Source organism: Patiria miniata, unplaced genomic scaffold, assembly GCF_015706575.1.
Source record: "Patiria miniata isolate m_02_andy unplaced genomic scaffold, ASM1570657v1 HiC_scaffold_16, whole genome shotgun sequence".
Taxonomy (NCBI): Eukaryota; Metazoa; Echinodermata; class Asteroidea; order Valvatida; family Asterinidae; genus Patiria; species Patiria miniata.
Genome location: NW_024037054.1, coordinates 16735118 through 16747641, shown reverse-complemented (window position 1 = coordinate 16747641; position 12524 = coordinate 16735118). Strand labels below are relative to the sequence as shown.

General features: G+C 40.3%; 1 protein-coding gene across 1 annotated transcript in view; it reads left to right on the top strand.

The window, feature by feature from the left end:
• The window catches only part of LOC119723139 (gamma-aminobutyric acid type B receptor subunit 2-like), a 38801-nt gene extending 27019 nt beyond the window's left edge, over window positions 1-11782 (top strand). The window contains exons 8-17 of the mRNA XM_038193688.1: window positions 706-800; window positions 1132-1195; window positions 2024-2104; window positions 2579-2729; window positions 3080-3212; window positions 4193-4300; window positions 7708-7827; window positions 8407-8539; window positions 9277-9485; window positions 10593-11782. Of these exons, the coding sequence (XP_038049616.1) occupies window positions 706-800; window positions 1132-1195; window positions 2024-2104; window positions 2579-2729; window positions 3080-3212; window positions 4193-4300; window positions 7708-7827; window positions 8407-8539; window positions 9277-9485; window positions 10593-10760 (1262 nt within the window). The 3' untranslated portion in view covers window positions 10761-11782. The remainder of the gene's footprint in view (window positions 1-705; window positions 801-1131; window positions 1196-2023; window positions 2105-2578; window positions 2730-3079; window positions 3213-4192; window positions 4301-7707; window positions 7828-8406; window positions 8540-9276; window positions 9486-10592) is intronic.
• Window positions 11783-12524: the final 742 nt, after the last annotated feature.

The following is a 12524-nucleotide window of genomic DNA, read 5'->3' as shown; positions in this document are numbered from 1 at the left end:
AAAATGACATCACACTTTAGGTCATGAGTATGGAAATTTGCACTAGCATAAAATCCAAAAAAGGCCCAACATGCCCTCAAAATGGCAAAATGAAAATTCAAAATATAAGGTTAAATCGGACACAAACGTGCATTGACAAGGATTGTTAAAAGAAAATTAGATTACATGGGCCCTTGAAGTACAAAACGGCTTGTAAAAGTAACCAATTGGAAACCCATTTATGCGCATGCGTGTCTCTAATGTCGATGAACGGCGACCGACACGAGCGTCTTTTATTTTTGAGTAGTCCATTCGTCATGTAGGCAATATGGTACCAAAAGAAGAGATGAGCAGCCATGACTTGAATAACAACAATGTTCTCATAATAAAAACTTAATGATGAAAGGTTTGCGGAAACACCATGTGCCAATAATAATTTCTCAACTAAGAGAATGGTTCTGAAAAGAACCAGAGGTAAAAACGCTGGTTTATAACTCTGGTACTCTTATACCAGAGGTATAAGGGTTTATACCTCTGGTTCTTTTCAGAACCATTCTCTTAGTTGAGAAATTATTCACACATGGTGTTTCCGCAAACCTTTCATCATTTAGTATCTCCACCATGCAAAGCCTCAAATCTTACTTAACAAAAACTTAAGCAAACAAAATAATGGCAGACTCTGATATCGAAACGATTGTAAAGAGAGAGTTCAATTCCTCTCACCAGTAAACAAAACCTTGGAGGACTTTACGTACGGTGACAAGGAGATGCAGCAGATCTTCATGGAAGTCATGGACGACTTGTATTTTGTGGGCGTGTCGGTAAGACGTTTCTGTCATCATTTTAAATGTAGTGAGTGGTATTCCAAAGTATCAATCGTCAATTGTGCTGAAATGGCTAGTAAAACTCAACCAAAATGGCTAGTAAAAGCAGCATCTTTAAAAGTTCAAATTTTGTCTTCTTGACTCAGCTCCAGTTATCCCTTGCATTTTTATGCAGTGATTTCTATTGGAAAACAGAGTTATTCATTTTAAAATCAACTTTATTAAACACTCTTTACAAAGTTTGCTTCTGGAGTCGATCCGTAAGCTATCATTTCTTACTTAGGTGAAACTGTTTTTTTTTCAAGTTTGAATTCTTAATTTTACACAGGGTCCAATAAGTTTCTCTGAGGACGGCGACCGGGTGGGACAATTTAGAATCGAGCAGATAACAGGTATTGTTCGAAACAAAATGTGCTCTTCATTGTTTAATCTTTTTAAGTTTGTATCCGTAAGCGAGTAGAAGCGAGTAAATCATGCAAAGCCTCACAAATTTATTATTGAAAACACACAAGACAAACAACCAACAGACCACCACTTTTCATACAATTGCCTCAACCAATGGATCAACTTCCCGTCAATTAATTATTTACATGCTCTTATGCAAAGACGTCCGTTCAATCTTGTCTATTGAAAGCTTTTAATGCATGGTTGTTGTTTTTTGTATCATAACCCCCCTTCGAAATCCTCTTACGAACGCTCCAATCTCTTGAGACAAACTCATCCGTCTTCTCACGTCATACTTTGGCTACGTTCTTACAAGCCATCCTGTCATAGTGTTATTTCGTGTTATTATTTCGTGTTATTTTACCAGGGTAGCCCCATCAGTTGTCAATGAACTATTCTCCCTAGTGATACAAGTATGTTCCGGCTGTCAGTCCGACGAAATAAAATCCACTCGAAATCTTCAGGATAATATTCCATCCTTCTGTTGCCTAAAATGGATACTTTATCCGGAGCGTGTGTAGTTGGCGTCGTTCTTTCCCGGGTCGTTTTCTTTTCATTATTATAGAATCTCAGAAACCTTGTTGGGAATTGAGACGCCATTTCTGGATTCAATAACTAAGATTATGTTTTTTTTGTAGAAACACAATGAAGCAATATGTCGGTATCTTTTTAACCAATTTTTTTTATTGATTTCAAAAATAAACGTCACCTGAGGGTTAATTTTGGTCAACAACTTAACTTAATTTAGTCCCATTTTTTATTTCATAAATACGCAGATGGTTTTGCCAGAACAGTGGGGTACTTCCTATCCCATGACGACCGATTTGAGTGGATCGATGGTGGAATACATTTCGCCAGTAAGTATTCGATGTTGGAAAGCTTATCTGGAATTAGATACAAATATTGAAGGCCACCGTGATATCAATACAACCAATTCCCAGCGAGTACAGTTATCATGACATGTATGACATTGGTATCAACTTGTGCGTTTTATGTCAGACTTAATCCGTAAACCTATACAGCGGTGTTTTGAATGTTTTTATTTTAATATTAAAGGGATATAATTTAGAGATTTAGAGTGGACAGCCGTGAAATTAGCTGGGTGTGCCACAAAATGAACTATTTTATTTTACTATGCACATAATGAAATGCCTGATATCTTATTACAAATAATAAATCCATGCACCCTTTTGAATTTTAGAAAAAAAATGAAAAGTGAAGAACATTATTGATTTTATAACTTGTAATGATTACTATTAGTTGCCTTATCATGACAATCTTTTCCCCCGGTTTTCGTTTTCATTTGTTGTTTTCATTGTTTTCCTCTTAAGGCGGTAAACCTCCCCACGATGAGATTCGACGAGAGGAAAGGCTGGTGATTATCTCCCCTTCCGCGTTTGTTGCTATTTGCGCCATGTGTGGTCTGGGCATCGTACTTGCGTGTGCCCTACTCATCTTTAACATTGCCTTACGAAAGCAAAGGTTGGTAACTGTCGAATTTTATTCTGTTTATATACATTGAAGACACACCTTTGTTTCTTGTCAATTTATTAGAATTCAAAATAACGGCAATTCTTTAAAAACAAAATCAGTTGTGTAAGATATCGGTATTGTATCAAGAGGGAATCGGAATAATCTTCATGTTTGCCAGGTTGTGACTTATGTGGCCCTTTAATGTAATGAGGATTTATTTAAACTGGTAATAACAACTTTAAATGTAACCTTAAACTGTTTGGGCATACCCTGGGCAAATAAATATAAATAAATTTGAGCTTTGTCAGTTCTGTGGCAGGTGGATTTTTACATTGATGATTGTTTTTTTTTCTCCACAGAATCATCAAACTGTCGAGCCCCAACATCAATAACTTGATCATCATGGGAAGCCTCATGACGTACATCTCGGTTATACTAAACGGGCTGGATCGGGAAAAGGTTGGGGCTGAGAACATGGACCACGTCTGTAGGGTGAGTGAACGGAGACAAATGTATATTGTTCACGTACGGAAGAATAATTTTCGAAATTCATAATATTCATTTCTGAAGCTTTCATCTTTTGGACAATCTTATCTTAAGGCAAGATCTGCATTCCTGGAACTGGAAGGCGCACAATTTGCTCAACACGTACATTATTTTCTTAGCAAAAACAGGTTAGCAGGCGAGAATGTCTTGCAATGCATATTATACTAAGTCTTGTGACTGATTCCAGGCTCACTCTTGCTTACTTAGATGACACAATAATTTGCTTAGAATTTTTTTCTTCTAAGAAACACTCAGACATTGGGCCCCGATTGCCATGTATGATCACTTCACTAGAATCTGTTTACACGTGCATGCATTTCCAATAAAGTAAATAAACCTTATATATATATGGTTACTACAGAATAGAGATAACCCACATTACCAACCAAATGCTAAAGTCCCTTAAGCCAAAAAGAATGCTATGCCAAAAGTTTCATGTGAGTGGGGCGAATGTGTAAAATACTTTGAACAACCCAGAACTGTAGAATCCTTAGGTACGTTCAAATCAGAACTAGGCTTATACCGCAAATTCATCAGTTAATTATTTAGTTCAAAATGCGCTAATTTAAAGAGTTATATACTTGGTTGCCATGGTATTAATTTGGAGCGTGTTTTCTTTTTTTGCGGGGTTTTCGCCCATCCCGTGATCAGGAATTTACGCCTGAATGTTTAAACATATGTTCAATGTAATAACTTTTCTTTCATATTTCTGAGAAACATGTACTTGTATTTGTAAATATTAATGTTCGTCGTATGTTTCACCGATGCACTTAATCCTTGTGAGTTTAACTTCACTTAACATTATTTAATAATTTGGAATGTATGCAGGCCCCCGATGGAAACCACCTTTTAACATTTTGGGCATAGCCTGGGTAAAGAAATGGAATAAATGAATAAATAAATATTTCCGACGAATTATTCTGCAGGCCCAACTTTGGATGCTCTCCCTCGGATTTACCCTAAGCTTCGGCTCAATGTTCTCCAAGACGTGGCGCGTCCACAGTATCTTCATGAACAAGAAACTGGAGAAGAAGGTATGTTCACTTGTAAATAGACAAAAACAAGAATCCCGCGAAAGGGGTTGCACATTTCATTTTGATGCATCACTCGGACGATTTGGTAAATCGCTCTCGTGTGTACGCTTTATTAATGAACCTTTCGCACCATTGGTAAATCGTTCGCACCAATTACGAAATCGTGGGAACAAGTTAGATCCGCGCTGTTCGCACGATTAGGCCAAAAAAAAATAAGTCGGTCTCTGGTCAGCGCGCGCGTCGATTTTAATCATGCGCGTCAATCTTTTTTTTCTTCAAATTGTTCCGCGGTAGCTCCAACAGCGCCCTCTATTGCCGCACCTCCTCATTTATTTATTTTTACCAAAGAGCACCAAGGAATGGGAAATTGCACCAAGGCAAATTATGGAGGACACCAGTGTACATGAGGACACCAAAAAAGCAAAATAGTACCCCACCTTGTCTGTACAATCCAAGCTTGAGGGAAAAAAAAAAAGCCGCGTCCCCGCGTCAATTCCTGAACTTTGGTCTGACCAGAGACCGAATATTTTTTTTTTGGCCTTAAGCATAATGTTTTGCAACATTTAGGAATCGTGGGAGCAGTTTAGGAAGTTATGTAAGTAGCAAGATTTAGCAACTGCAATTAATTTTTGCTCTCAACGGTCCTTCTCCAGCTAAAATCGATGAGCTTCAATGCTATATTGAAAAAAAAAAGTTTGAAAAAAACGGCTTTATTATAATCATTAAACGTAACAAGGAGTATTGCAGACGACTGTTGATGAAGTGTTGTTTACGGTAAACACTCGACGGTATTGCGGTCGTGTGGCCTCCTGGTCTGGAGTTTCAAATTCACGTTCTTGTTTGCGTGTGTCCTTGGGAAAGACACTTTACCACAATTAATGTGTTTTAATGATTTGTTTCCTGCAAATAATGACAGCGTATCACGCTTTTCCCAGCAAGATGGAATGATAATGTTTTAATGGACCAATGTGGAGGATAATATTCAAGCGTTTTGTCCTTTGTTAAAAGCCCTATAATGCCGTTGCATTTGTTCAGTGGCGTAGCCACCGGGGGGGGGGGGCGTGGGGGGCGCGCCCCCCATGAAACCTTGTCCCCCCCAGTCGCCCCCCCCCCCCCCCACTGAGATTTTGAGTTTCTAAAAAAAATATCATTGATCTACATGACGCCATGGGCCCTATTATGTACTACAATGTATCTTTTGCTTAGAAAATATTGGTAAAAGTGGTCAGAAATTGCCTCAGATAGCACCACAGAGCATTTAGAATCCAACATTTTTCGGGGCCCTTAAGTGGGCCCCGAACCCCACGTCGCAAGGGCTTCGCGCTTCGCGCTTGCATCAGCTATGATCACGGTATGTCCCCCCCCACACTTTTGAGAAGCAATTGACGCCCCTGCTTGACGCCCCCCATGAAATGTTCCAGCCCCCCAGCGCCCCCCCCCCCCCCCCCCCCCCCCCCACTGAAAAATTCCTGGCTACGCCACTGCATTTGTTTATATTTAAAGTGGGTAGGAAGAGGGTTTTTGCATCCACTACATACAGGGTGAGTAAAAAAAAACACGAAACCCAAATGTCGGGATCATTGTTTTAGTGACGTTCTGCTTGTAGCACTTTCAAAATATAAGATATGAAAGCCCAATTCATAAGCTTTCTTTTAGTACCAGAATCATTCAAAGCACTCATGTACATTGTACTTTTCAAGATTTTAAACACAACCACCGTTTGAAAGTTCTGTCCGTGGATAACAAGAAGGTAAGTGTTCTTTCAGCAAAACGAAAACAAATCATATAGGGATGTGTGTGTCTGTTGTGTTGTTTTGCTGAAAGAACGCACGTCTTTTTTTGAGATCCGTGCATGGACAGATCTTTAATAAGGTGGTTGTGTTTAAAATTCCGTAACTTGAAAAGTACATGAGTGATTTGAATGATTCTTATACTAAAAGAAAGCTTATGAATTGGGCTTATATATGCAAGATTTTAAAAGTGTGACATGCAGAACTTCACTTAAACAATTGTCCCGACATTTGGATTTCGCTTTTTTTTTTACTCACCATGTATTCCGATATCCAAATGTCCCTCAATAATCGGCTTACATTATCAGTGTCGTAGTCGAGGCCGATGCGAGACCCCTCTAGACCTCTCATTTTTAATTCCAGTTTTTTTTTTATTTTCAGAGACAAACTAAGTCAAATAAAACCCTCTAGAGAGACATTTCCGAGACCTTGAAGAGATCCGTTGCCGTAATTAAATTATACATACAATTTAATAAGACTTTAAGATGAATACAACCCAACCGATTTTTCTTTATGTCGTTATTCAAAGCAATATGAATCATTGCAAGCACAAGGGGACATAATTCAATGAGATCTTGAAAAGGTCCCACTGTCACTTTTTGGCAGAATGATGACTTCCCGAATCGAAGCAATTATTTGCCGCAGCAGCTGCAACGACTTCCGCAGACTCAAAGCGCGGGCTTTCAGGATCCTTGAAAGCACGACGCGGTGTTTTGTCTTATCAGTTGATAGATTGGCACGACAGGCAATGGCCCTTTGTGGGACCAACGTAATATAATTTGATCCCAAACTAGAATGATAGTAATCTAATTTCTACCCATAACTTCTCTGTCACTGCACTTGCTTCCCTCGATCCTCCTTTTTTAAAATCTAATATTCCATCTTTTCTGTAAGTGATTTATTTTTTTATGAATTGAATAACAGAAATGCGTAACCCTTGCATGACCCAATAGCGATGCAAATGTTGTCGTCATTCATTAATCATTAGCGGATGTTGAGGGGGCGGGGGCTGGGGTTGCAACATCCCCCCTCCCCGTGCAGCTGCTGAATAATGTGAAATTCGGCCAAAATAATAATTGGAATTCCAAATTTACTTAAGTTATTCTCGAATTGCCTAAAGCCCGGTTCATACTTCACGCGAAAGCATGTGCGAAGCGAAATTCATGTCGTCAACAATGGTGGACGCGCTTCGAACGTATTGTTGACGTCACGAATTTTGCTTCGGTATGAACCGGGCTTTAGAATGCAGGAGAAAGCATCGTTGATCGCCCCCAACCCCTATTGACTGAAAGCTTTATCTGGCCCTGTTAATTTACTTATTTATTTATTTTTTGTTTCAAATTGAAAGTAACGAAAATTATACTTAAAATAATTTCCATAGAATTGTCCACAAAGACAGATCTTCCCAAAACCCCATTTCTAAACACTTTCCCTTTTTAATTACACGTTTTGTGGAGCTAAGGAATTAAGCAACTCCCCAATTACCAATGTCTGCCTCATATGACCAGCGTCTTCATAAAGTAAAATATGAACTGAAAAGTGTCTCTCTAACGTGCCATTCATTAATATTTGTTAGCACTCACATAATTATTATTATGTCACGGTTTTTGTTGATAGGCTGTGAAGGACTACCAGCTGGTCACAATGGTAGGCGTCTTCATTGCTCTTGAAAGCGTGTATCTCGGTGGTTGGGAGATCAAACCGCTGGTAGCCGTGTTGAGCGATTACGAGGCACAGGTGAGAATATAGATCCGTTGGAAAGAATATCATGCAGCGCCTTCTTTTGAAACGCAGTAGAGCTGCATGTCGAAATGGGTTCTCTCGCTCCAATTCCGTTTGTGAACGATTTTTTAAACGAAACATTTTGGTCAGTTGTTGAGTGTTGATGAAAAACGAAACGACACAAAATGGTTAATAAATTATGTTAAATGATAGTTGAAATATAGAGTATAATTTGTTTGTGTTTTTTTCCCTCTTGTATCTCAAACAATACATACGCTAATTTGGAGCAAAAGGGAATATTGAATAAACTATAAAGGGCCTGATTTAAATCTTATGGATACCATACACTTTTTCATAGTCATAGTGAAAGACAGTTTCAGACGTAAAGGCAGCTAAATGTACAGTTCAAAGAATTTCCCCCAAAAAGCTGCCAAGAACTTACTTTCTATTCTTTCTGATTATAGTTTCGGATTACAGAAAACAACAGAAAAGTACCTCTTTTTCAAATTTTTTTTTATTATTTATCAAGCTAAAATTATATTCAGTCCGTTAGAGATCCTCAAGTTGCTGTCATTACTGTGCATTTCTATTCAGGCGACAATCGAGAAAGACCTGATGCTGATACCCGTCGTTCAGCGATGCCATCGTCACGGGGTCACCGACATCAGCTGGCTGGCTGGTGTCTACATATTCCATGGAATTCAGCTCGTCTTCGGCCTCTTCCTTGGTACAAACATTAAATTTGTGTCAACATTTTGAGATGATCAGATTGGCGTTAAGGGAACTGTCCTCGCCTTCCACTGCCCTGATCCGGGTTCGATTCCCGCCAGGGGCAAACATGTGGATGGGGTTTTCAGTCCCTATTGATTCCAAGGGTTTTCTCCAATGTCATTCCGGGGTTTTCCTCCACTGATCTCTATATAAAGACTGGATAGTGAATGCCAATACCCGGTCACATAGTTGAATTTACATTTTGACCAGTTCGCCCCGGTCTTTCATAAATGGCCGCCTATATACGAGTGTTCTAGCGTATATACAGCGCGCACTGTATTAAGATTTAACGCGCATTTTGGTCACGTACATGTATTACGATGTTCTAAAAAGGACACCTTTCCGTCTTGATTATATTTCCGAACGTCACGGAAAGTGAACTTCAGCATTCAAAAAGTGAATCACATTTGCCTATGAAGACGGCAACTCGTCATTTTATAGATCACCAGCCGGTTTTTCCAATATGGCTTTAAATGGCTTTTTTTTAAGCGGCTTTCTATACGCTATCCAGTCTCTTTTAATCTAGAGATCAGTGTTTTACTCCCGCCTCTAAAACTCCTAAATTCCTTTCTCATCTTCCACCAAGGTATCCCGCTGGAAATTAGCCGTGAGTTATCCCATCCATATGTCGAATAATAATAGATAACAAATAAATACTTTTTTATTGCTGCTTTAATCCACTTTTTTACGCAGCATATGAGACCAGAAATGTGACGATCCCGGCCCTGAATGACTCTAAGAACATCGGCATGTCCGTCTACAACGTCTTCATCTTGTCTTGCGTGGGCGCCATCTTTAGTCTGCTGATGGACCCGCTGAAAACCCAGACTATTTTCCTGGTGACGTCTTTGTGCGTCTTGGTCAGCACAACTACCACTTTGCTCATTATTTTTACACCCAAGGTAGGACCCGCAAATCCGCCTTTCTCGATGCTATCCCCTAAACGCGAGACTTTGCTCATTAACTACCGGACAAGCATTCCTGAGCAATATACAGATTCCCTCAAAATAGTGAGCCAATGGCCAACATTGTATCATGATCAATGATCACAACTATGATAAAATTACAAAAACATAATTGGTTCTGAACATTATCGGTAACTCTAATCGTGTTTTTTCGTTTTACATAATGTGTTCGCTAAGATCCTTGCGTCTTACCGGTAAACTTTACCCGGTACATTACACTAATTATCCAATACCCATCATTTAATTAACTTTAAGTGAACAATTATAGTTTGGTCTGGGTCTGGGTCTGGGTCTGGGTCTGGGTCTGGGTCTGGGTCTGGGTCTGGATCTGGATCTGGGTCTGGGTCTGGATCTGGGTCTGGGTCTGGGTCTGGGTCTGGGTCTGGGTCTGGGTCTGGGTCTGGGTCTGGGTCTGGGTCTGGGTCTGGGTCTGGGTCTGGGTCTGGGTCTGGGTCTGGTTCTTGGTCTGGGTCTGGGTCTGGGTCTGGGTCTGGGTCTGGGTCTGGGTCTGGGTCTGGGTCTGGGTCTGGGTCTGGTTCTTGGTATGGGGTCTGGGTCTGGGTCTGGGTCTGGGTCTGGGTCTGGGTCTGGGTCTGGGTCTGGGTCTGGGTCTGGGTCTGGGTCTGGGTCTGGGTTTGGGTCTGGGTCTGGGTCTGGGTCTGGGTCTGGGTCTGGGTCTGGGTCTGGGTCTGGGTCTGGGTCTGGGTCTGGGTCTGGTTCTTGGTCTTGGTCTGGGTCTGGGTCTGGGTCTGGGTCTGGGTCTGGGTCTGGGTCTGGGTCTGGGTCTGGGGCTGGGTCTGGGGCTGGGTCTGGGGCTGGGTACGGTTGTGTGGTTGTGATTGCAGTTGCGGCAGCGTTTGCGGTTGCGTTGTGGTTTTGGTAATGCTTTAATTTGGTCATGAATGTTATTGTTATGTATCATGATTACGGGTAGCAAAACTAGGTAACTATCTATAGGTTGCGCATGTGGTTATTTTTATGATTCGCGAATTGTTTTCATTTACTACAAAGGGAAAATTTCATATTACATATCTTTTTTAATAGATCATCGACGTCATCAGAAACCCAGGTGGCTCCAAAGTGACAACCATGCCCACGACCATGATGCCTAGTATGACCAACCAGTCAATCCACAGGGAAGGGCCGACAATGACTGAAGCAGCGCCCACTGGCCCATGGATGACCGGCACTGCTGGTCCGGCACACCGCTGAAGAGCTACCAACCTGTTGAGGAAATTGGGCCTTGTAGGCCACAGGCTTTCAAAGCTAGGCCTGCGTCTATACTGTCCGCATGGTTTAACCTAGCGTAGCTGTAATGGGCGAAGCTTCGACCGAGACAAGAGATTCTCTTGCTGCCTCAATTTTCATGCGCTGTCAGTGCGAATTTCGAGTTCCACGCCTGAAAAAGTATATATTTTTGTAAGGATAAGTTACCGTTACATGATACTAGCAAGTTTACTTCGGTGGCCATTGTTTGATTTTACTATGCCTTGGGGTGTATTCTTAATTGGTGCTAGAGCAAATATGTATGTATATATATATGTATATATAACGGGGAGAAAGCCATTCCTTAATTAGTATGCACTGATGTTGTATTTGATTAGAAATTTAGGTTCACACTCTACAAACTCCCTGGTCAAATTGACCCGGCAGCAAATAGTGTTTGTGCATCTTGGCAAAGTCATTGACCACCATACGCATGCGTGAAACATATCACGTGAACAAATAAATATGTCACCTGATTCGGAATAAGTTCTTATAGCTTATATTCCTCGGTGGTCAGTGTGTTGCGTTAAATCATATGGTTTCGAAGGCTGATGATCGATAAAAAAAAATTAAAAAAACATTTTTTTCTCATTCTTGATTCTGGAGGATTTTTTTTTGTTTAAAGGGAAGTTAAGTCCGAGAACCATCCCGTTACCAACCGACGCATGCGCATTATGGTTATATTGGTTGCAGAAAAGTATTGCGACCCGGAATCTGGGGTACATTGGGCTTCACCCTTTCCCGGGTCAGAACTGATACTGTTCCGGGTTAAAACGACTTTTGTTCGTGTGAAAGGTTTCCGGATCAATATGACCTGGAAAATTGTCATTTTTGACCCGGAAAAGGGTATAGCCAAAGAGAATCCGGATTCTGGGTCGATCTATCCAGGGCCTTTTTAGAGTTCCGTTAATTGCCTTTAATGCCTTGTTATATTGTCCAATAAAAACAAAACTATCCTGAAAAGAAAATGTAGTGTATTGTATGAAATCTCTGTTGATATTGATTCACGATATCTGGTGATATAAGGGCAGTGTTATACTTCGTTGTTAAATTCGTGTTTTACAGCAATTGTCACTACTCGCCTGAATCACCGTAATTTTAAGTAGCATAACGGGGCACCATTTTATTGACCTCGTGCGTGGCGGTCATCTTAGATGGAGGGCATCTTTCGATATTTTAATTCTGTAAATAGTAGCATAGGTACAAAAAGGTTCACTTATACATATCCCAGCAAAACAAAGGCATTGTCCTTTAAGATGGCTGCTATGCTTAATGTCTATTGGCTGAACGGTCATGCATCATAAAAGTCTCCGTTGTTTCCCAAGTAATCTGTTGAAGAGAAGGGGGGTCAGACACTTTCCTTTCTTAAACAGTAGGTGGCGCTGTAGGCCTTTGCTCTGTCAGAGCGAATTTTGCGTATCCTCTAAGTCTTCTAATTTTACTACGTAATCCAGTTAATGTTTAACAAGTCTGTAAATTATTGATGTTTCTATAATGACCATAACGCTATGGATTTTCATCATGTGATGATTCTGTTTATAATTATGTTAGCATTCCAGATTAAATTTGTAACACGTTTGTTACGTGTGTTATTTTGTTCGTATTTCCTATGAAACTTAATGTCTACCTCATTATTATGTGTTACGTAATCAAATCAAAAGTTCACTACTTATTAAAATAAAATAGGATCACGAAAAATAATTTCATGTG